This window comes from Lemur catta, chromosome 1, assembly GCF_020740605.2.
Source record: "Lemur catta isolate mLemCat1 chromosome 1, mLemCat1.pri, whole genome shotgun sequence".
In the NCBI taxonomy this organism is placed as follows: domain Eukaryota; kingdom Metazoa; phylum Chordata; class Mammalia; order Primates; family Lemuridae; genus Lemur; species Lemur catta.
In genome coordinates, this window is record NC_059128.1 from 75,982,028 (window position 1) to 76,005,778 (window position 23,751).

A 23,751-nucleotide genomic window follows, 5' to 3' on the forward strand; every position below is an offset into this window, starting at 1 on the left:
ATATAAGACCAATACTGGCCTGGTATATGGTATGGTGGCTCATACCTATAAACCCAGTGGGAGGATTGCTTGGGGCCAGGAGTTTGAGACCAGCCTGGGCAACATAGCAAGACTCCATCTCTACAAAAAATAAAAATAATTAGCTGGGTGTGGTGGTGTGCACCTATAGTCCCACCTACTCAGGAGGCTGAGGCAGGGGGATCACTTGAGCCCAGGAGTTTGAGGCTGCAGTGACTATGATTTCACCACTGTACTCCAGCCTGGGAACAAAGTGAGACACCATTTCAAAAAAAAAAAAAATTGTGGTAATGGTTGTACAATTCTGTAAATATAATTAAAAATTATACTGTATACTTAAAACAGGCAAATTTTGATATATAAAGTATACATGAATAAAGCTGTTAAAAAAGATAATCACGGCCGGGCGCAGTGGCTCACGCCTGTAATCCTAGCACTCTGGGAGGCCAAGGCAGGCAGATTGCTTGAGCACAGGAGTTTGAGGTTGCTGTGAGCTAGGCTGACACCATGGCACTCTAGTCCGGGCAACAGAGTGAGACTCTGTCTCAAAAAAAAAAAAAAAAAAAAGAAAGAAAAAGTTGTTAGCTTTGTGTAGCTCTTATTTCTTTGTAAACTTGGCTCAGGGTACTCCGGCTATGTTATTGTTTCCTGCCTTCTCTCTCTAAGCTGACAAGAATTGATCAATTTAAACTGTGTTAATCAGGGTCTTATTTTTGGCATATCCGATCTCTAAATACTTAAATGACTGGGGAAGCTTTGGGGATAGTAAGTAGCCTAATCCTTTTAGTTCCTCCAGTGGTTACATTAGAAGTCACTAGATAGACAGTAAGAAATAGCAAGGATTATGCATCTTTGGAGGACAAGTTCTGTAAGTAGGTATCTCACTTTCCAGTGACTTCTATGGTGGTTTTATTCTTTAGCAGTTTCCTTTCCTCAACGATAGGCTGGAAAATAGAAGAAACCTAAAAGGAACAGAATGGTAGAAGGTCATCAACAGTCATCTCAGAGATTCTTTGCTTTGGAAACTATCTACTCAATGCAGGAAATGTTCCTAATAGGAACCATTCTGACCAAAAACAGTTATTTACACAGTTCCTCTGCATCAGTACTTGCATCCTATGAACTAAAGCATAGCTCAGAACCTGGTTTCACGCTGTGTTCCCCTTATCTGGGCCCTCTCAGCAACAGCATTTAGGTTTGTCTTAGGGTTTCATACCAGCCATTGGTTGGATGCCATTAAAGAAATATTTTATTTTGTCTGTATCACTGCAGATATGACTACCCTTAGTTTAGTAATACAAAACTACGCATGATCTTTATTTGAAAAGTCCTGGGCTAATCTCTGGAGAATTTTCATAGGCAAATTCTTCTGTGTGGGCTGGATCAGTAAACACTCCAATAAAATCAATTTCCAAGAAGAACGGACCATCCACTTTATCAGCCAAGGTAAATCCTATGGAAGAGATCTAAATTTAAAATAAGAGAAATTGATTAAAATCTCATACACTGATATACTGATGTTATTCCTGGAGTTTTAAAATTCCATAAGATGATTATCAAAACTGTGTCTTTATACTATTAGCCCTTAGAAAATATACAGTAGTTCTCATATGCTGTAGCAAATTATAAGAGGAAATACAAGACTGCTTTTCTTTTCACATTCTACTTCCTCTCCTCTCCCCTTCAAGTGGTGCCATTTATGACTAGTAAGGACAACATGGATACCTAATGGAGGTTCCTTGAAGCTCTCTTGAACTATTATTTTAAAGCTAAAATAAAATGTAGCCATGCTAAAAAGAAATGGTCATACTAAAATTCCTCCAAGATGGGGGTTTAGCTCACAAGATAGGTCTGAGTCAGCATGTCTTGGTATAACAGCATTGGCCAATGGCCCTGAGTAGGAATTTTCATTTTTCTTTTTCTTTTCTTTTCTTTCTTTTTTCAGACAGGGTCTCACTCTGTTGCCTGGGCTAGAGTACAGTGGCATCATCATAGCTCAATGCAACCCCAAACTCCTGGGCACAAGCAATCCTCCTGGTTCAGCTTCCTAAGTAGCTGAGACTACAGGTGTGCACCACCACACCTGGCTTTCCTTTCTTTCTTTCTTTCTTTCTTTTTTTGGAGAGATGGGGTCTCTTGCTTTGTTGCCAGGCTAATCTAGATCTCCTGGCCTAAAGTAATCCACCCACCTCGGCCTCCCCAAGTGCTAGGATTACAGGCATGAGCCATCGCACCCAGCCAGAATTTTCATTTCTTATCTGTTAGCCTTCCAGCATAGACTTGGACTCATAGGAGTTCTGTTTCACTAAAGATGATACTATGTCTGAGTGAAAAGTACAGGAAAATGTTACCTTGTCAAGCAGAAGCTGAGACTGAACATCCCGGATTCTTCCTTGATTGGAGAAGAAAAATTTGGAAAAAGGAATCTGAAAACAGAAACCATTTACTTCATAGCTGAAATGTAAGTAATACAATGATAAAAGAATAGTCATTTAAATTTAATTCTAAAATTATTTAATATATGCAGCATTGTGGGTTTTTTTGTTTGTTTTTTGTTTTTTAGAGACAGGGTCTGACACTGTTGCCTAGGCTGGAGTGCAATGGTGCAATCATAGTTCATTGCATCCTTGAACTCCTGGGCTCCTTCTGCCTCAGCCTCCCAAGTAGCTAAGACTACAGACACATGTCACCACATCCAGCTAATTTTATTTTTCTTGTAGAGATGGGGGTCTTGCTATGTTGCTTAGCCTGGTCTTGAACTCCCAGTCTCAAGCAATCCTCCTGTCTCAGCCTCCCAAAGTACTGGGATTACAGGTGTGAGCCACCACTCCTGGTCAATGTCTGTAGTTATAACAGGCTAACTACTTGGATCAAAGATAAAACTATGAGAGCAAAAGACAAAGGGTAAACTATGGAAAAAATATTTGCAATATTTATGGTTAAGAGACTAGTATCCTAAACAGAGCTTTTACAAATAACTAAAAAGCCAAGGCATGGTGGTGCCTGCCTATAATCCCAGCTACTTGAGAGGGCTTGAGTCCAGGAGTTCAAGTCTTGCCTGGGCAACATAGCAAGACCCTGGCTCTAAAATAAAAAAACCAAACAACTAAGAAAAAGATTAAACAACCAAACAGAAAAATGGGGACAGTGAGAAACAAGCACACATTTATACTGTTAGTAGGAGTGTAAATTAGCACAACTCTTTTAGAGGGCAGCTGACAATGTGGTAGGTAGAATTCTAAGATTGCCCCCAAGATTTCCACCCCAGGTATATACACATCTACTTCCAGGTATTCAACCAAACACTAATCTCAGTGGTGCTGTGAAGGGACTGTGCCAATATAATTAAGATTCCAAATTAGCTTACCTTAAAAATAAAGGGAGATTATCCTCTGTAGGCCTGACAATCACTTGAGTCCATAAAAGGGACTGGTGAAAGAGATTTCATGAGACACATTCAATGGGAAGGAGATTCTCCATTGCTGGCTTTGAAGATGGAGGGATGTACACAACAAGGAATGCAGGCAGCTTCTAGGAGCTGAGAGTGGCCGCTGGTTGACAGCCAGCAAGGAAGCAAAGACTCACACAAAGCTCTACAATCATAAGAAACTGAATTTGGCTGACAACCAGAATGAGCTGGGAAGTGGATTCTTCCCCAGAGACTCCAGAAAGGAACACAGCCCAGCTGACTCCTCGATTTCAGCCTTACAGGCTCCTGAGCATAGAACCCAGTCACACTGTCCCAACTTATGGCCTCCAGACCTGTGAACTAACAAACGTGTGTTGTTTTAAGCTGCTAAATTTGTGGCAATTTGTTATGTAGCAATAGAAAACAAATACAGCAATATGTAGCAAAATTTGAAATACCATACCAATATCACATTTAGGAATTTATGCTACAAATAATCTCTGAAAAATACATAAAGATACAGCTTTTTCTAATTGTAAAAAATGTAAAATGAAAAAAATAAGGTAACAGATAAATTATGGTACATCTGTACAAGTGAATATGCAGCTATTTTTAAAATGAAGTGGATCTATACAGGATGCAAAGAGAAGATCTCTGTGATATATTATTAGTAAAAAAATAAGATATAGGCTGGGCATGGTGGCTCACGCCTGTAATCCCAGCCCTTTGGGAGGTTAAGGCGGGAGGATCACTTCAGGCCAGGACTTCAAGACCAGCCTGGACGACACAGCGAGACCTTGTCACTACAAATAATAAAAAAATAATTTAAAAATTAGCCAGCATGGTGACTCACGCCTGTAGTCCCAGCTACTTGGGAGGCTGAGGCAGGAACATCACTTGAGCCCAGGAGTTTGAGGTTGCAGTGAGCTATGATCATGCCACTGCATGCCAGCCTGAGTGACAGAGCGAGACAGTATAAGCTCATTTAGGTTTTTTTTTAAAAAAAGGCCTAAAAAACTGTAAATAAATACTGAAGTCTAATGGTATTCATGCTGAAATGTTTAGGGGTGAAATGTACTGATGTCAGCAATTTCCTTTAAAATGAATCAAAAAAAAGACCGATGGATGCATAGCAGGAAGGAGAAGTGAGTAAGATATGTGATAAAGCAAACACAGCAGAATGTTTCTTGAGAAGTGTAGGTGGTAGCTATCTTGATAGTCACTATCCAATTTTAAGTTTTATGCATGTTTGAAATTTTCATAATAAAATGTTAAGGAAAATAGGAAAAAAAATTATTCTAACAGAAATGTCTTGACAGATACACCAACAACTGTTAATAGTTCTCACCTCTGGGAAGTAGACATGGGAGTTTGAGGAGGAGGGACTCTTTTTTACTTCGCAATTGTATAAAGCATAGTAGCTGCTTATATAACAGACAAAAGGCTAATCTCCTAAATAGTTAAAGAGTTTCTAGAAATTGTGGGGAAAGAAAACCAACAGAAAAGACATCAACAGACAGCTCATAGAAGAAGAAATACAAAAAATTGGCCCTTAAACATATGAACAGATATTCCATCTCACTCATAACAAGAGAAACACAAAGCAAAACTTCTGAGGGTATAGAAGAAAAAACTAAATTGTTTCTCCTACCCTTTATAATTACACACCACTCAACACAACCCTTCTGACACTTGGTGTATGTGGGGTTTTCTCCAAACACCAAGCAATTCTACAGCTGACTGGAAAAAACTCAAACTATTTTTTCTATTCTCTTCACTCAACAATTAACAGAGAAGACTTCAGTGACCAAATTTGTGGGGATTTCTCCTCACACAACAAGCAAGCAATCAATTCCACAGTGGACACCAACTGGGTGTCCTCTAATGCAGTTTAATTCTGACACTGTCTACCTGGAGACAGCACAGGTTGAGGGCTCAGTCCCACAAGACTGGCCCCCACTGCAGATGCCAACTGTCAATAGCAGGTTGTCACAAATACTTCTGACTAACTAGCTATAAATTGGGGCTCCCATAACCCCCACCTTAGTTTCAATTAATTTACTAGAGCAGTTCGCAGAACTCAGGGAAACACTTTACTTACATTTACTGGCTTATTATAAAGGACGGTACATAGGACACAGAAGAATAGCCAGATGGAAGAGACGCATAGGATGAGGCATGGGAGACGGAACACAGAGCTTCCATGCCCTCTCTGGGCGTATCACCCTCCAGAAGCCTCCACATGTTCAGTTATCCAGAAGCTCTACAAAGTCTATCCTTTTGCGTTTTTTTGGAAGCTTCACTTTATAGGCATGACTGATTAAATCATTGGCCATTAGTGATCAGTTCAACCTTGAGCCCCTCAAGCCTCCCCAGAGGTTGGGGTGTGGGACTTTCTAATCATGCCGTGGTCTTTCCTATTACCAGCTCCCATCCTGAAGCTATCCTGGAGCCAACAATCATCATTAGCATACAAAAGATACTGTTATCACTCCAGAGATTCCATGCAGGATGAAGACCAAATATATATTTCACAATATCAAAACTACACTGAGTTACTATGTCTCACCAGATTGGCAAAAATCCAAAAGTTTGACAACTTCCTCTCGTGGTGAGGCTGTGGGGAAACAGCCATTTCACTACTGGTGGGAATGCAAAAATGAAACAAATCCTTTGGAGGACAATTCAACAATATTTATCAAAATTACAAAGGCATTTACCCTGTAACCTGGTACTCCTACTTGTAGGAAGTTAGTCTACAAAAGCACCTACATGTATACAAAGTGATCTTTGCGTGTGGTTTTTCATTACATTTTTTATAATGGCAATTGAGAACTTAAGTGTCCTTCAATACAGGACTCATTAAATCAACTATAGAATATCCACATAATATGAAATACCAAACAAAATAACAATGGGCCGGGCATGGTGGCTCATGCCTGTAATCCTAGCACTTGGGGAGGCTGAGGCAGGAGGATTGCTTGAGCTCAGAAATTCAAGACCAGCCTGGGCAACATTATAAGACTGTCTCAAAGAAAAAAAGTGCTTGGGTTAGACGGTCCAACTTTAGTCAGGGATCAGGAAAGACCTCTCTGAGGTGACTTTTGAGCTGAGAGGTGAATGGTAGGAAAGAGGAAGCAGGTGAAGATACGGGGGAAGAGCATTCCAGCAGAACAACTAAGTACAAGGCTGAGATGGAAATGACCTTAAAAATGTACATATGAGTTTGACAGACAGAAAAGGGGCCAGTGTGGAGAAGGGAAACAGGAGGAGAGACTGAAGATGAAGACAGAGGTCTGGTACTGTAGGCCCATAGGCCATGTTCAGCTGTTTGGACTTTATTTTTATTTATTTATTTTACCTAAGCTTAACCTCACAATCCATAGACTTTATTCTAAATATTGTCATAGGACCACTGGAGGGTCCTAAGGCATATGAGTGATGTCATCTGAACTATGTTTTAGAAAGATCACTCTGGCTGCTCTGTGGAGAGTGGATTTTAGCAGAGCAAGAAGACAAACAGGAAAATCAATAATGAAGTTGCTGCAGTAATCCAAATGTCTGGACTAGGGTGAGAGTAGAAGCCATGACTAGAAATAGTCAGATTCTGAGTGTATTCTGGAAGTAGACGTGACAGGACTTGGTAATAGACTGGATATGGGGTGAAGGAGACAGGAAGCAAGGATGACCCTTAGGTTTATGACATGAGCAAAATGGGGGCTTTCTTTTGAGTTTATGGATTAAAAATCTCAGTAGAGGAGGCAGGAGGATCACTTGAGCCCAGGAGTTCAAGTCCAGCCTGGGCAACATAGCAAGACCTCACCTCTTTAAAAAAAAAAAAAAAAGGAACTTAAAAAAATTAAAAAAAAAAAAAGACTCAATTCAAAGCTTATATAATAAACCACCATTGCACAAGAGTACGTTACTCATACAGCAAATCTAAATGTCCTCAAGTTCTCATTTGACCTGCTCCTTTCATTTCTGCCAACTAACTGGATAGAGACCCCCTTGCCAATGTCTCATTTTGCATCCCGGTTTGACACTTCATCCATCTCACTCCAAATATAGTTCATATATGCAATCATTACCACCTGCTTGCTGTTCAAAGTATATGTGTCACCCACCCCACTGGTATATTTAAACTAATCTCTTGTCTTTTTGGCACAGAATTCTCTAAAAACACTGACTACATCAAGGGAACTGGGTTATTTAGCCTGGAAAAAAAAAGTACACTAAGAAGGAACTCTAAATCTGTAAAGCTTTCATTAAAAGAAAAGGATAAACAGTTGTTCTCTTTCCACAGGTGACAGAAAACTAATATACACAATTTCTCCATTGTTTACCCTATGTTTTCTCTCTATGATCAGACTAAATATTTGAGGATCTCATCTCCATTAACTAAAGGAGAATTATTCATGAAGAAATGAACAGCAATTAATATATTTAATTTTTTAAAATCTCTTCCCTCCCTGACTCTTTTACTTAATAATTTAAAGAGAGCTGTTACAACAACTAACCTTTCCAGCCAAAGATTGAGACTACATATATTTTCAGGAGAGAAAGTAATTGCTAATGATTAAATGGTAGTGATATTAGAGAATAATTTGGCAATGTGTATCAAAGACCTTAAAAATGTACATATTTAGTGTTATATACAATAGATTATTATTCAGTCTTTAAAAGGAAGGAGATTCTGACAACGAAGGAAATGGATGAGCCTTGAGGATATTATGCCAAGTGAAACAGGCCAGTCACAAAGAGACAAATACTGTATGATTCCACTTATACATATAAGGTAGTTAAGTCAAAATCACAAAGATGGGGGTGGGGAGGCACATTGGCTCATGCCTATAATCCTAGCACTCTGAGAGGCCAAGGCGGGAGGATTGCTTGAGGTCAAGAGTTCAAGACCAGTCTGAGCAAGAGTCAGACCCCATTCCACAAAAAATAGAAAAATTAGCCAGGCGTGGTGGTGTGCACCTATAGTTCCAGCTACTTGGGAGGCTGAGCCAGAGGATCATTTGATCATTTGAACCCAGGAGTTTGAGGCTGCAATGAGCTATGATCAAGCTACTGCACTCTAGCCTGGGCAACAGAGTAAGACCCTGTCTCAAACAAACAAACAAACAAACAAACAAAAAAACCTTCAATAGGCAAAAGAAAGGAGGTCATTTGATTTTTCCCTCAGTCTCTGAATTTTCTTCTTATTCTCCTTCAAGTTAACATTGCTTACCTACTCAAAGTTTCTTCTCATACATAAAATAAGACTTCCTTATATTACCAAGAAATAAAAATTTTGATAATTGTGAAATGTAAAGTATTGATTCCTCTCAAGGGACCCTTTCTACTAAGCTAGGGACTCTAGCTTGGTAGAGTTACCTGGAAGAGGTGACATGGCAGAAACTTAAAAAGAAACATCTGTTTGGGCACAGAACACAGATGTACCTGTGAATTAGCATGGACCTGGCCATATCCTTATCAAAAATATTTACTGGTTAGTAAGTTAACATTAACAAAAGAAAAACTCATTTATGTAAGTCTCTCCCCTAGGTCCTCTTCCTTCCACCCACCCCACCCACACCTTCCAAGAAGGATTAGTAAGAAAAAGGAAACTACAATGTAACCATAATCTCAAAAGGCCTTATTTTCATAAACAGTAAAGACTTGTGCTGTTACCTTGATCTCCTGCCAGTAGGGCCCTCCACGGGTGAACATGAAGTAACTGTACATCTGATTCTTCCTCTGGATTATATCTGTGTCCTCCCTGATATTCACCATCCAAGGCCGACCATCCCCACGGACACGGAGATACAGAGTGTTGAAATGGGACCAATCATAAGACAGCCTCCGCTCAAAAGCACCCTAAGATATAGAAAGAGAAGTTAATTTTACCTCATTCTCCACTATTAGCAAAATGTGAGTCATCACCAAGTCAGCAGTATCAAACGGATTCACTAACCCTTCTTCTGTCTTTTTTTGACTTTCTTCCATCATAGAGGCAGATAAACCTGGTGATTATTACTGTAGCACAAAACACTGACATAGCTATATATTTCTAAGGTAATGTTCAAGACACAATTGGCCCAAGGCAGTGTTTACATGGGGTAAGCACTCACTTGTATTTGCTAAATGGAAATGAATGTACTTTCTGTCCTGGTCCTATGGAGCAATGGCTTCTGAGTGGCCCATTTATGACAACTGCCTTTCTATATGTCAGAAAACTATGAAAAATATAGCTTTGAGTTTTTAAAAAAGTGATATTTAATAACAATAGTTAGAATCTACTGAATACTTACAACAGGCATTTTGCATAAATAATCTCATTTAATTTTCACAACAGCCCTATGAGATAGGTATTACCATATTACCCCATTTTACAGATAAACTGAGCACTCAGCTAATAGTGATATATCCAGTGCTGTACAACTCCAAAATCTGTGTGCTTAACAACTACCTACACCATCTCTCTCTTCAAAAATGGAATTTAGTGTTAATTTCCAAAGGCATTTATTTACAGCAATCTCAAGGGTACTCTGATTTCAAGAATAGTAACGTTCATATATAAACTAATATTTACTCACTGCGTAACTTTGAACAAGTTACTGAATCTCCCCACACCCTGTTTCCTCGTCCATAAAATTGGAATGATCTTGCCCCACAGAATTGTCAGGAGACACTTAATAAATGTTATCTGCTATTTTCATTATTCCACAGTGGGTATCTTGGCATAGAATTATCTACTACTCTGGACTGACCAAATCCATTCTGTGGATTTTCAGGGCCTGAAAGAAAAAATTATGTATCATTTGTTGAGTCTGAAAGAGCACATATCTTTCTTTTTCATTATTATATGGAGCCTAACATTACTCCTGACACTTGCTTTTCTCCTTAAAGCATAATATCCAGGCAAACATCCAGGGGCTGTGGCCAGGGTCAGGCATAGGAGCCTGTCCAGGGCAGCCCTGAAACAACAGGTCAGCAAAATTCACAAAAGTCAGAGGCTAGTGGGGAGACAAGGGAATTACCCTAAATAACTTTTAAAAACAGTGTCTTAACTTGAAACTATAAGACTAAAAATAAAAGAAACTGCATATAAACACAGTAGATAGTAAGTTGTTTCAAGAATTCTGAAACTCCCTTGTTCCTTCTCCACTCCCACTGCTTCACTTGACTAGCCTTAAAAATAAATAAATTTAAAAAAAAAAGAATTCTGAAACTGCTTTACATACATACCAGGTTGAATTAATAAATAAATGGATAGTGGATAGTAGGACACATGTTTCTCACTGTTAGAAAGGGAAGTTACAGATAAGCAAGAGGGGAAAGGCTAGAATGAACCACATAGTACTGGATCAGAGTCAGAGTCAACAGTATGAACTCATGTTTAGTATAATTCAGATATAGATGGATAGAGAATTACAAACATGTGTGTACACATAGGTTAGTATGCATATATGTATTTCCTAGCTGTGTCCACTGAGGGCCTGGAAGTAGTGACAACCCAGTAGCAACAAGCACACCCAGCACCCAGATCTTGGTGTCTAATACCATTATCCAAAAAAATGGGCTCCTTTGAGAAATGACTAATTCTAAGGCTCAGATAGGAAAAATACAAGATGAGCTTAGAGCATCCTGTAGTGCTAAAATGTGCTCAAAAAACAAAAGGAGGGGGTATGTCAAAGGGGCAGGAGCCAAACTGAAAAAGCTCTCAAGGGCCAAAACTGGAACAATTTGAGCAACAAAATAGTAACACAGTATTGAATTATAATCCAAAGTATGAGTCCATGAATGACTGAACAAATAAAGTGAGAGACAAAACAATCCTCCTTAGTGAAGAATTCCAAATAATTTATGTAGATACTACCCTCTAGGGGATAAAGCTTAATCTTCCCCACACCCCACCACAAATATGGGCTGCACTTAGTGACTTGCGGAAAGAAAAACAGTAATTTTACAATGGAGTAACCTGGCAAACACTACCTTGACCAGGTGATTGAAATTCACGTTATTAGTGATGATAGCATGTACCCTTGATATGATGTAATGAAAAGGGTACTTCAATTCTGTGACAGTCTTCCTAAAAACACAGAACCTCAGTCTAACCAGGAGAAGAAAACATCAGAAAATCCCAAACTGAAGGCCATTTTATAAAAAACCTGACCAGTAATACATCTCAGATCCTCATGAAAAATAAGGAAAGAATGAGAAATTGTCACAGACCAGAGAAAACTAAGAATAGACGACAACCACATGTAACATGGTATCCTGGATGGGATACTGGAACAGAAAAAGTGTATCAGTGAAGAAAACAACGAAATCCAAATAAAGCCTGGAATTTGGTTAGTAGTGATAGACCAATGTTAGTTTCTTAATCATCACAAATGTAGCATAGTTAATGTAAGATGTTAACAATAGAAGAAGCTGAGTGAGGGGTGTATGGAAACTCTCTGTACTATCTTTGCAACTGCAATTTTTCTGCAAGTCTACAACTATTCTAAAATAAAAAATTTACCTAAAAAAAAAAAAACCCACAGGCTGACCCTACTCTAAGGAAGCCCTGACCATTACAGATGTTGTGGTCTATGTTATATAAGATGCAAATCTTCCCAGACATGGGAAATGTCTAATCTCTCAGGATTCCTCAAACATAAGAATGTTCCTCCCTGACTCCAAGTGATGCCCAGAAACAAGTAACTCCTTCTCAGGAACCACTTCCCCACTGTGCTGCTAGTTTACACTTGTGCCCAGTAGTTATGTATCCCCATACAAAGGTGAGATGCCCAGGTATATAACATGCCAGGTGTTTTCATTTACAGAAATAAAAGCTGTCTGCTATAGCTCATGCTATAATGAAGTTCACTCCAGTTCAACTGGAAAACTGTGGCTCCTGGGCCTCACTTACCCTTGGAACCCTAGATATCATTGCACAGTACCCACTTCGGCTACTCTCTCCGTCCTGAGGTGCTTCAGAGCTCAGAGTTCCATAGAGCAATGCACTTTGGTTATTCTTGCCCATTTTCAAGAACACTTCACTTCTGCCTCCAATCGTCTTATCAGAAGTCACTATCCACTTATCCAAATCTTCTTTCCCACGGAACTGCCAGACGACCTTGGCTTGTTCCAGCAAGACTTCATGCAGAGGACGGCCTTCTGGCCCTATCCAATGATTCACAATTTCATCCTTCAAACGCCTAAAATGGTCCATCATTTCATCTCTAATTGCTTTATCAAAACTAACTTCAGGCTTCTCCTCAGGAGAAGTTATATCCAAGGAAACTTCTTTCTGGTGATGTCCCTGCAAACCCCCTTCAGTCTTCCTCTGTGAGGAGGCTTTGCCAGGAGCAGCCACTGGTTTCTGAAGACTACTGGAACAATAGTCTGCAAAGTGAATACCCAAAAATGGATACAAGGAAGTACTTCGCTTTGGGCATTTTCTGAGAATATAAGTGCCATTCAGCAATTTGTGAATCAAAGCCATGGTAAAAAGTAAAAATTAAAAAGTCAAAATGTAAATTTCTCCCCAGGCTACCAGGGAAAGAAGCTTCAGCAAAATAGCCCAATTCTACCTATAACAGAAGAGATATTGAAGAGTTACCAGTATAGCAATGAATGTATCACAATTTCAAATTCAACAGAAATTAGGTATTGTGAAATTCATGACCTTATTTTCTGATTCTACAAACATTTACCCAGTGCCTACTAGTATGCAGTGCAAAAAGCCATTTACATGGAGGTAATGATCAAACCAAAAATAACTCAAGTATGTGCTGAAAGCTACCTCAAGAGATTGTGTCACCTCTAAAGGAAATTTTTATGCTGGATTTTTAAAGAAACAATAAGTTCCTAAAATAAAATGTTCAATTAATTCACTAGGACCTGGGCCAACTGACTTTACATTTTAGTACTTCATCTATAAAAACAGGGGCTACAGTGAGCATTGTAAATAGAGCCAGAAAACCTAGACTTACACCTGGTTCTGCCCACTTATTAGGCTGTAAATACTATGATATTGCAATTTCAAATAACTAAACCTAATAAAACTATTTACCCTCAGGTAAACCAAACCAGTTGATTTGTTGAAGCCTCTGTTTCTTCAGGAAGTAAGGCTGTGTCAATATCTCCTCTATGTACCTTAAGAGGTTCTTCTGAAGATCAGATGGAATAATGAATAAAAGAGGGTTCTCTGACTCTGCAAGTCTGATGAGATCTCCAAGAGTCTTCATGGCTAAACTCCTAGTCCAAGGCCCACATTTTGACTAATCAGGATTTCACTCTATCAGCCATTCTTTGAGCTCCTCGAAGATAGAACCTAAATAATAGTGGCAATACTACCATCACATTTAGATATCACTCTTCGTATTTTCAAATCACCTAGACATTTATTATCTCATTTAATCCACATAAGAATCCTGTGAAACATCTCAGGTAAATATTTCCTTTCTAAAGGAAACAGACACCAATAGGTGAAGTGACTTACCTAAGATCACACTAATCAGTATCAAAGCTGGAATAAGAGCTCTGGCCTTAAAGTCCTTCCACTAGATGATGCTGCCTCTCTGTAAGTAAGACATTAGCAATATAACTTCTATAGGGTAGCTCTAACAAAGTGACAACTTTGCCTTTAGCAGCAACATTTAATGAGTACTGGCAGAACCAGGAAGGCTAAAATAGTCCCCTCTCCTACCTAACACAGCTACCCCTAGTAGGCAATAAAATATGCAATCCCAGTTTGTTTTTCTTCTATCCCAGCCCCAAAGACCAGGAGAGAGAAAAACAAAAACCCACACACCAGTCAGAACATGGCAATAGCCGGGCACGGTGGCTCACGCCTGTAATCCTAGCACTCTGGGAGGCCGAGGCGGGTGGATCGCTCGAGGTCAGGAGTTTGAGACCAGCCTCAGCAAGAGTGAGACCCCATCTCTACTAAAAAATAGAAAGAAATTATCTGCCCAACTAAAATATATATACAGAAAAAAATTAGCCGGGCATGGTGGCGCATGCCTGTAGTCCCAGCTACTGGGGAGGCTGAGGCAGTAGGATCACTTAAGCCCAGGAGTGTGAGGTTGCTGTGAGCTAGGCTGACGCCACGGCACTCACTCTAGCCCGGACAACACAGCGAGACTCTGTCTCAAAAAAAAAAAAAAAAAAAGAACATGGCAATAAATGAGAAACTAAATGGAACATTGAAAACATCCCCCCAAAAAAACCCTCAAAATGACAAAAATCCAACAATCCAGCTCACCTGCCTTAGTTGCTTAAGATTCCACATCAAAATGTCACCCAGACCACTCTAACTACAACGTACGACTTGTCATTCTTCTAGAATGCCCTTCCTCCCTCACTCCCCATACAAGAAAGGTCATCTTTTCTCTTCTGGATCACTGCACTCTGCTCCTTACCTCTAGGTTCACAACCCCACCCCTACCTCATCTACCAATCAGCATCTAGAAAGGTCTAAAACACAAAGCTTAGAAATTTCTCCTTCCTGATTAAAACCCTTCAGGAGCTCCCAATGCTTTCAGAATAAAGCCCAACTTTCTCCACAGGGGCTACAAGGCTCCTCCAGATCTGGCCTCTGCCCAACTCTCCAATCTTACCTCTAGTCACACCCCACTCCATGCTCTAATCACAGAGAATACTTGTGGTCCAACAAGCACCACCCAGTATACCTTCTCTAGGTCCCAGCCATTGGTTGATTGCTGCTCCTAGGCCAGGAATGCCCTCTACCGATTTTGTCTGGATAACATCCTTTGGGACTCACCTTAGATACCTGTCACCTCCTCCAAGCACCCTTCCTTGACTACCCAATTCCATCAAGACCAGTGCTCCACCGACATGTTCCCATTGTATCCTGGGCTTACCCTTTCCCTGTTATAACAGTTCATTTGTCACTCTCTCCTACCAGACTAGAATTATCTTGAAGGGAAAAACTATTTTCATTGTGGTACCTCCAGTTTCCAATATGGCGCCTAGCATGCAAGAGGCATCATAGTATTTGGGTTTTGCTTTTATTTTTAAAGGTGAGATCTCACTCTGTCACCCAGGCTGGAGTGCAGTGGCCCAATCATAGCTCACTACAGCCCCAAATTCCTGAACTCAAGTGATTCTCCTGCCTCAGCCTCCCAAGTAGCTGGGACTACAGGCACATGCCACTATGCCTGACTTCTTGTATTTGTTGAACAAATATATCTCCACATTTCTGTACCTCTGCCACAAATATCTTAGTTCAGAGCTTGATTGCTTCTTATTAGGACTACTGTAATTTCCCTAGAAAAGGGAAATTTAAACTTTAAAGTGCCTATAAACCACCTGGGAATTTTGTTAAAATGCAGGTGGAATGGGGCCTGAGATTCTGCATTTCTAACAAACTCCCAGGTGACGTCTTTCTTGGCCCCTGGGACACTCTTTAAATATCAAAGTCCTAACTCATCTCCCTGACTCTGATCTCCTCTCCTAATCCATTCTTTGTCTGGAAACAAGAGGGATTTTTCTACATATGATGGCAACTTCCCCCATCCTCCCTTCAGCAATTCCCTCCAGAAATTTAAATTCCTGAAATGGCACATGAGGCCCTCCAAAATGTGCTCACTTTCCTGGCTTAATTTCTTACATCCATGGGCAACACCCTCAGCCCCAATAAGACCATCTAAATAAATAATGTCTGAACACAGCAAAAAACATGAATATTGTTCAAACCATAAAAACGATCAAACATTCTACAATCTTGGCTAATGTGAGTGACTGCTACATCTTGCCCTATCATAGCATGAGCCTCAAGTCTAGTTTTCTCTCCCAATTATAAAATGGCCTCTACCTCCTGGCAGTACCCTCCCTAAAATCACCTAACACAAACCTAAACCAGTTAAGTCACTTCTAACACCCTCTTACTGAGATGCCCCATGGTTCCCCATGATGTGCATTCTCCCTCACAGAAGGTAATAAACCCAACTTGTTCAACTACAGGCATGTTACTGGTGGTCTTTGAGGGTATTGACACTGCTCTTCCTTCATATTCTCATAAGAACCTGTGCACACTTTACATAATATTAGAATCTTGCTTTTATCTATCTAACTGGCCTGAGTTCCTTAACCTTAGGGGCTTGGCTTGAACATAATTGATGCTCAGTAATATTTGTTTGTACCAAAGGGTTCAGAAGAAAAAATAAGGAAAGATAAAAATAACGTTTGTTGATAAATGAAAACCATGTAACAGTATGTTTTCACACGGACTAAAAACATAAGAGAACCAGAAAAAATAAAAACAGTTGATCTAAGGTCCTGGAATCATGGGTAATATTTAAGTTTCCCTCACTGGTTGCACTTAAATGATTTTACCTCTTCATGTGCAGAAATTTGGGAAACAAATGACAAGCCCATAAAATGAAATATTGTACAGTCATAAAAATGATTCTCATGAACCCCATGATTAGGCTACAATATTAAGTGGCAAATAAGGAGGAACCAAAACGGCATATATGCTAACATTACAAGTATAAAATATACAGACAAAAAAGATTTGGGGGAGTAAATGACAAAAAGGGCTTAAAGTAATGTGTAGGATGATGGAATTATAAGTAACATTATTTATCCTATTTTCCAAAACCTTAGTAGTGTTACTCCTCTAATAATATAACTTTAATTATAAATGTTTCGTTTCATGGTTTTGTTTTGTTTTTTTACCAATAAACATAAAATCTAACCTATTAACTTAACAATACCGGGTTGAGTTTGACAGTGAGTTTTGACAACGTAATCCACGCAGCTAGAAGCGACTAGTATTAGCAAAGATTGCATATCAAGGTGCCAGAAATTGTTCAAAGTGCATTTTCATAGACTCCTCACAACAATCCCGAGAGAGGTACTATTATTATTCTAATTATAGAGCCGAGAAAACGGAAGTTTGAAGATTAATTTACCCGAGGTCACATAGCTACTAAGTGGCAAAACTCAACAGCCCCAGTGTTTAGCTCCGGATCTGAGCCCGGGAAGTAGCCCGGAACTCGATACCCGGCACGGGGGTCTGGACGTTCGCCGCGGTGGGGCCCACACAACCTTCACCTCCCAGGGTTGTGACACCCTCCCGCATCCCCAACATACCAACAGCTAGCCAGAGACCGCTTACCGCCCCGCAGCTTAAGTCTGGCTTCCGTCTGGGTCCCGCTCTTCCCCGCCGGGTTCTCCACTTTTCCCTTATAGGTCCATCTACTTTTCCCTTCCGGCGCCAACGAGTCATTAGAACACTGGAGTTCCGGCCGGGTACGAAGTCCCAAGAAAGATAGCAAGGATTCCGTAGTCCGGCAAACTGAGGTTTTGGTCCACCTGGTCCCCAAAAGGCTCGGCTTCCACCCCTCTTTTTTTTTTTTTTTTGAGACAGAGTCTTGCTTTGTTGCCCGGGCTAGAGTGAGTGCCGTGGCGTCAGCCTAGCTCACAGCAACCTCACACTCCTGGGCTTAAGCGATCCTACTGCCTCAGCCTCCCGAGTAGCTGGGACTACAGGCATGCGCCACCATGCCCGGCTAATTTTTTCTATATATATTTTAGTTGTCCAGATAATTTCCTTTCTATTTTTAGTAGAGATGGGGTCTCCCTCTTGCTGAGGCTGGTCTCGAACTCCTGACCTCGAGCGATCCACCCGCCTCGGCCTCCCAGAGTGCTAGGATTACAGGCGTGAGCCACCGCGCCCGGCCAACCCCTCTTAATCTATTCTACCCTATGTGAGGAAGTGGGGAGAATTTAGAAAAGTTTTTCGCCTCCTCTTCCTGCATCCCTTCAGGCTGCAAACTCCATTCCTGCGTCTTTCACTCTGGACCCAGTTATTGCTAACGCCCTTTCGCCAGAACCGTCTGGGCACCCTGGTGCTTCATCTCCCCGCAGTCCCCCAAGAGTTTTCTGAGGCCTCGGAAGACCGGTTCTGCTGGAATTGCCCCCCTTGAAGACCCACCACACTCAGACAGCTACATGTCCTACCGGCCCTTCCCCAATCCCGCCCCGCGGGGTCGCCACTCGGCAGGGCTTCTATTGTATCCTGAGCACACCTCTGTTAAAGTTATTTTCAACATTGTATCTTAATTATTCATTCATTTCGCACTTCCTTCGCCATGCTGTGAGCTTCTTGGGTCCAGAACTGCGCTGTTCTTCCTTTCCTCAGCACCTAGCATGGCGCCCAGCGTGGATTCGAGACCGTATAGCTCGTTAACACTGTAGTTCTCCAAGGCTCCGAAAGAGCTCACCAAATACAATTTCCTTTTCCAGGTTTCCTCCATCACTGGTTTCCAGGCCAAATCCTCTTCCTTCTTAAAATTCTGCTTGACTTCTCTAGACTGTACACTTACCTCCTCCTATCATCTCCCTGCTTCACTAACTCTTCTATTCTCTTCCCACAACCTTAAATTTGGGCTATCTTCATAGCCTAGCTTGCACCTTCTCTTCTAGTTTCAAATATTAATTATCTACACACAATTTAATATTCTCCTTCTCTAAGTCCCAATGTCAGGGGAAACGAAGCCAAACTCTGTAAAATAAAGAGATTTATCCTGAGTCATATTTGAGGACGATGACCAGGAGCCATACTCAAGAAACCTTGAGCAAGTGGACTTGCAGTGGTTGCGTTATGGTTTGGTTTTGTACATTTCAAGGAGATAGGGATTACAGGTAAAGTCATAAATCAATACATGGAAGGCATACATTGGTTTAGCGCCAAAAGGTGGGCCATCTCTAAGCGGGTTGGGGGGGGAGGGTTGAGGCTATAGGTGAGTTTAAAGACTCTTTGACTTATAATTGGTTAAAAATGAAGCTTTTGGCTGGGCGCGGTGGCTCACGCCTGTAATCCTAGCACTCTGGGAGGCCGAGGCGTGCAGATCGTTTGAGCTCAGGAGTTCGAGACCAGCCTGAGCAAGAGTAAGACCCTGTCTCTACTAAACATAGAAAGAAATTATATGGACAGCTAAAAATATATATAGAAAAATTAGCCGGGCATGGTGGCACATGCCTGTAGTCCCAGCTACTCGGGAGGCTGAGGCAGGAGGATTGCCTGAGCCCAGGAGTCTGAGGTTGCTGTGAGCAAGGCTGACGCCACACCACTCTAGTCTGGGCAACAGAGTGAGACTCTGTCTCAAAAAAAATAAAATAAAATAAAAAAATAAAAAAAAAAATGAAGCTTTTGTCTAAAGGTTTTGAATGTTTTTAGATCAGGAAGAGACAAACAGTGGGACATATATTTGTTGTGTAAATTGAGGACCTGCAGGTTTGTCTTGCATAGCCTTAGGCCTCTTAATGAGTTACAAAAGATATCTCCAAGAAGGGAGCTGGGCATGATGAGGCATGTCTGACCTCCCTCCTCATGGCAGACAATTCAGTTTTAGGGTATCCCCTTGGCCAGGAGGGGGTCCATTCAGTCAGCCGGTGAGGGGGAAGCCTTAAGATTTTATTTTAGTTCACACCAGCATACATTTCCAACCTCTCGTAGCAGTTCTAGTTGTGGAATATATCACTAACATCTCGAATTCCATATGTCTAAAACTAAACATATATTCCCCCCACCTTTTTTTTTTTTTTTTAAAGACAAAGTTGTCACTCTGTTGCCCAGACTGGAGTGCAGTGGTGTGATCATAGCTCACTGTAACCTTGAACTCTTGGCCTCAAAGGATCCTCCTGTCTCAGCCTCCCCAGTATCTGGAACTACAGGCGTACCCTAGCACACCCAGCTAATTTTTTTATTTTCTTCTTAGTTTTTGTAGAGACAGGGGTCTCACTATGTTGCCCAGGCTGATCTCCAAATTGTGGCCTCAAGTGATTCTCCTTCCATAGGGCTAGGATTATAGGCATGAGCCACAGCACCAGGCCATATTTCCCCATATTAACTCCTCCTTTTATCTTCCTTATTTCTGTGAATGCCCAAATCCTTCCAGGCTGGAAATCCTTGGCTATCGTTAACTCTTCTTAAAACCTCCTCTCACTGACCCTAAGTTCCATTGCATTCTTTTTGCTCTCTTTGATCTTTGATCTTTCACTCTTTCTTTCCAAACCCAAAGACACCTTATAGTTATTGCCCTTATTTTCTGGATTTTTATTTATTATTATTTATTTATTAAAAAATTTTTCTTGAGATAGAGTCTCACTCTATTGCCCAGACTAAGTGCAGTGGTACAATCATAGCTCAGTGCAACTTCAAACTTCTGGGCTTGATCAAGCAACCCTCCTGCCTCAGCCTCCCCAAGTAACTGGGACTGCAGGCACAAGCTACAATGCCTGGCTAATTTTTAATTTTTTAAATTTTTTGTAGACACAAGGTCTTGTTACGTTGTTCAGACTGGTCTTAAACTCCTGGTCCCCCAAAGTGCTAGGATTACAGGTGTGAGCCATCACATCCTGAGTTTTTAAAATTTTTCAGGTAGTAGCCATCCTAATGGGTGTGAAGTGGTATCTCGTTGTGGTTTTTTTTTTTTGAGACAGAGTCTCTCTCTGTTGCCCGGGCTAGAGTGAGTGCCGTGGCGTCAGCCTAGCTCACAGCAACCTCAAACTCCTGGGCTTAAGTGATCCTACTGCCTCAGCCTCCTGAGTGGCTGGGACTACAGGCATGCACCACGATACCTAGCTAATTTTTTTCTATATATATATATTTTTAGTTGGCCAGATAATTTCTTTCTATTTTTAGTAGAGACGGGGTCTCGCTCTTGCTCAGGCTGGTCTCGAACTCCTGACCTCGAGCAATCCATCCGCCTTGGCCTCCCAGAGTGCTAGGATTACAGGTGTGAGCCACCGCGCCCGGCCTCATTGTGGTTTTATTTGAATTTTCCTAATCATTAGTTGTTTGCTTTTTTTAAGGATGGGAAACCCCATGTGTATTTATTAGCAGTGAGGTAAGAGAGGCTGGAAGGGAGGGAAATTGTTCAAATCAAAAAAGAAGGACAGGCCGGGCAAGGTGGCTCACGCCTGTAATCCTAGCACTCTGGGAGGCTGAGGCGGGTGGATCGCTCGAGGTCAGGAGTTCGAGACCAGCCTGAGCAAGAGCGAGACCCCGTCTCTACTAAAAATAGAAAGAAATTATATGGACATCTAAAAAAATATATGCAGAAAAAAAAAAATTAGCCGGGCATGGTGGTGCATGCCTGTAGTCCCAGCTACTCGGGAGGCTGAGGCAGTAGGATCGCTTGAGCCCAGGAGTTTGAGGTTGCTGTGAGCTAGGCTGACGCCACAGCACTCTAGTCTGGGCAACAGAGTGAGACTCTGTCTCAAAAAAAAAAAAAAGGAAGGACATGAAAATGTCAGGCAGAAGAGAAAGCAGAGGTATTAGAGGAATGAAATAAAGACAAAGGTCTGAGGGGAAATGATTATTTAGGTTCACCCAGCCATGTCTATGGCATCTTCTCCCTTGGCCTCTGAGGCAGTAGTAGTGGGCATCACCAGAGCATAACCATATCTTTGTTCATAACAAAACTGAAACCCACCCAAATTAGAAATGGAAACAACAGGGAACAGTCTATCTATTTATGGACATAGAGCAGGCAAATGCCCTAAAATGATAATATGACAGAGGGAACAAAATGAAAAAATCAAGAGCAGGCTACTCCGAATAGAAACTCTTTGCTCAAAAGGAAATGAACACTAAGAGCGTCATTTGGAAGCCTGGGACCAGAGGACACTGAAGCTGCTGTGAAGCAGGACGTGAATGAGTAAAGCCCTATAGTCCCGTATGTTGTAGTCAGTGAGCAAAGACGCAGAGGGGTTGTCTATCCCTGGCCAACCTTAGAAAGTAGCAAGATATTAATGTAGCTTCCAATCAATATTAAATGGGATAATATATGTAAAATGTTTAGCATAAGTCTTGGAATTTTTTATAAGTGTTCAAAAAAGCTAGCTCTGGCTGGGTGCAGTGGCTCATACCTATAATTCCAGCACTTTGGGAGGTCAAGGCTTGAGGGGGATTGCTTGAGCTCAGGAGTTCAAGGTTACAGTGAGCTATGATCACATCACTGCACTCCAGCCTGGGCAACAGACAAAGGGAGATTGCATATCTAAAAAAAAAAAAAAAGCTAGTTATTGCTGAACTCTGGGACAGTGCTCAACAGGGATATGGCTTATACATTCTAGTAGTACAGGGCATGTCATCAAACAAATAATTGCAGCACAGTGTGAAAGGAACTATAGTAGACGGATGTACTAGGTATAAGAGTGACCCAAATAAGGGTTTAATGAGCACTTATCGGCCAGGTATTGACTTAACACTTTTGGAGCACTTTCTCTTTAAATCCTCACAATAATCCTATGAAGTAGGTACTAATATTACACCAATATTTCCCAAGGAAGGAAACGTTCTCAGAGGTGTTAAGTAACATGCTTTTCACAGCTGGTGAATTGGTGGAGCTGGGATTCAAGCCACGTCTGTTGGCTATCTCCAGGATACATGCTCATTATCCACCACTCTGAGTCATATCTGCTCATCTGAGTTAGGGAGTAGTTCCTAGAGGAAGAACATGAGCTGAGCTTTGAAGAACAAGGCATGTAACAGGCAGATGAGAAGAGGAAAGGCCATCCAGGTGAAGGAGCATGCACACATGAAGGCATGGGATTCTGAAACACATCATCTCTTCAATGGAAGAGTTCTGCTTGCCAGAATGGTGAAGATTTCTACTGTCTAAACTCACACACAGAGTCAATCCCAGGGCCAGGCACTTACCATACCATGTCTCTTACGCCTTACCACAATTTTGTAAGACAGATGTTATTTCCCTCGTTTACCTCTGAGGGAATGAAACTCAGAAAGATTAGGTAACAAGCATGTTACCTAACAAACATGAACCCAACCAAGTTCACAGAGACAGGGAAGTGGTAGGACTGGCCTCTGAATGTAGGTATGATAACGTCTGTGCACTCCTTTGGATCTCAGGACATAGTGAGAGTAGAGGGAGAGGGAAGCAGGATAGCAGTTTCTCAAAGATTTTTTGCTGTGACCCACAATAAGAAATGCAATCAACTATGACCCAGTATATACATACATATATATGTGGTAGAATTTTCTAGTGCTCACCAACATCTACTTCTTCTATCCCTTTGGACATACTGGAGGATTATACTTCTCTGCTTCCTTGCAATTTTAGGCAGTCATATGACTAGCTCTGGCCAATAGATTATGAGCAAAAGTGACATTTCTGAGTCCCTGGCCAAACCATTTCATTTTGGGCTTAAGACCATCCAGTGTTCTCCTCCCCTGCAGCAGTGATTGTGAAAGGATATATTGAGATTGAGATGCCACAAGATTGAAGCACCCTGTGTCACTAAGCCAATAAGAGAGAACAGTTGCCCTAGAGCATCTCTGAGATCCACAG

The 23,751-nt window shown here is 41.2% G+C and overlaps 1 protein-coding gene across 3 annotated transcripts; it reads right to left on the minus strand.

Moving 5' to 3' along the window:
• Positions 1 to 1,244: 1,244 nt before the first annotated feature.
• On the minus strand, positions 1,245 to 17,634 carry NDUFAF1 (NADH:ubiquinone oxidoreductase complex assembly factor 1). 3 transcript variants are annotated; one of them, XM_045537235.1, is made up of 5 exons: positions 17,550 to 17,634; positions 12,330 to 12,993; positions 9,104 to 9,289; positions 2,370 to 2,444; positions 1,245 to 1,484 (listed from the first exon to the last, which is right to left on the minus strand). In XM_045537235.1, the coding sequence occupies exons 2-5, from the start codon at positions 12,903 to 12,905 to the stop codon at positions 1,335 to 1,337; spliced, it is 987 nt and encodes a 328-aa protein (XP_045393191.1). In that variant the 5' UTR covers positions 12,906 to 12,993; positions 17,550 to 17,634; the 3' UTR covers positions 1,245 to 1,334. The 3 variants fall into 3 exon arrangements, with proteins under 3 accessions (XP_045393191.1, XP_045393264.1, XP_045393319.1); XM_045537308.1 differs by having other exon boundaries at positions 17,525 to 17,617; XM_045537363.1 differs by lacking the exon at positions 17,550 to 17,634 and adding an exon at positions 13,559 to 13,632.
• Between the last annotated feature and the right edge of the window lie 6,117 nt (positions 17,635 to 23,751).

Coding starts and splice junctions, on each gene's coding strand:
- NDUFAF1 (XM_045537235.1), bottom strand. CDS start 12,905: ATGGCTTTGATTCACAAATTGCTGAATGGCACTTATATTCTCAGAAAA. Junction 9,290..12,329: donor TGATATCTAGGGTTCCAAGG/GTAAGTGAGGCC, acceptor TCTATATCTTAG/GGTGCTTTTGAGCGGAGGCT. Junction 1,485..2,369: donor CTCAGCTTCTGCTTGACAAG/GTAACATTTTCC, acceptor TTTTAAATTTAG/ATCTCTTCCATAGGATTTAC.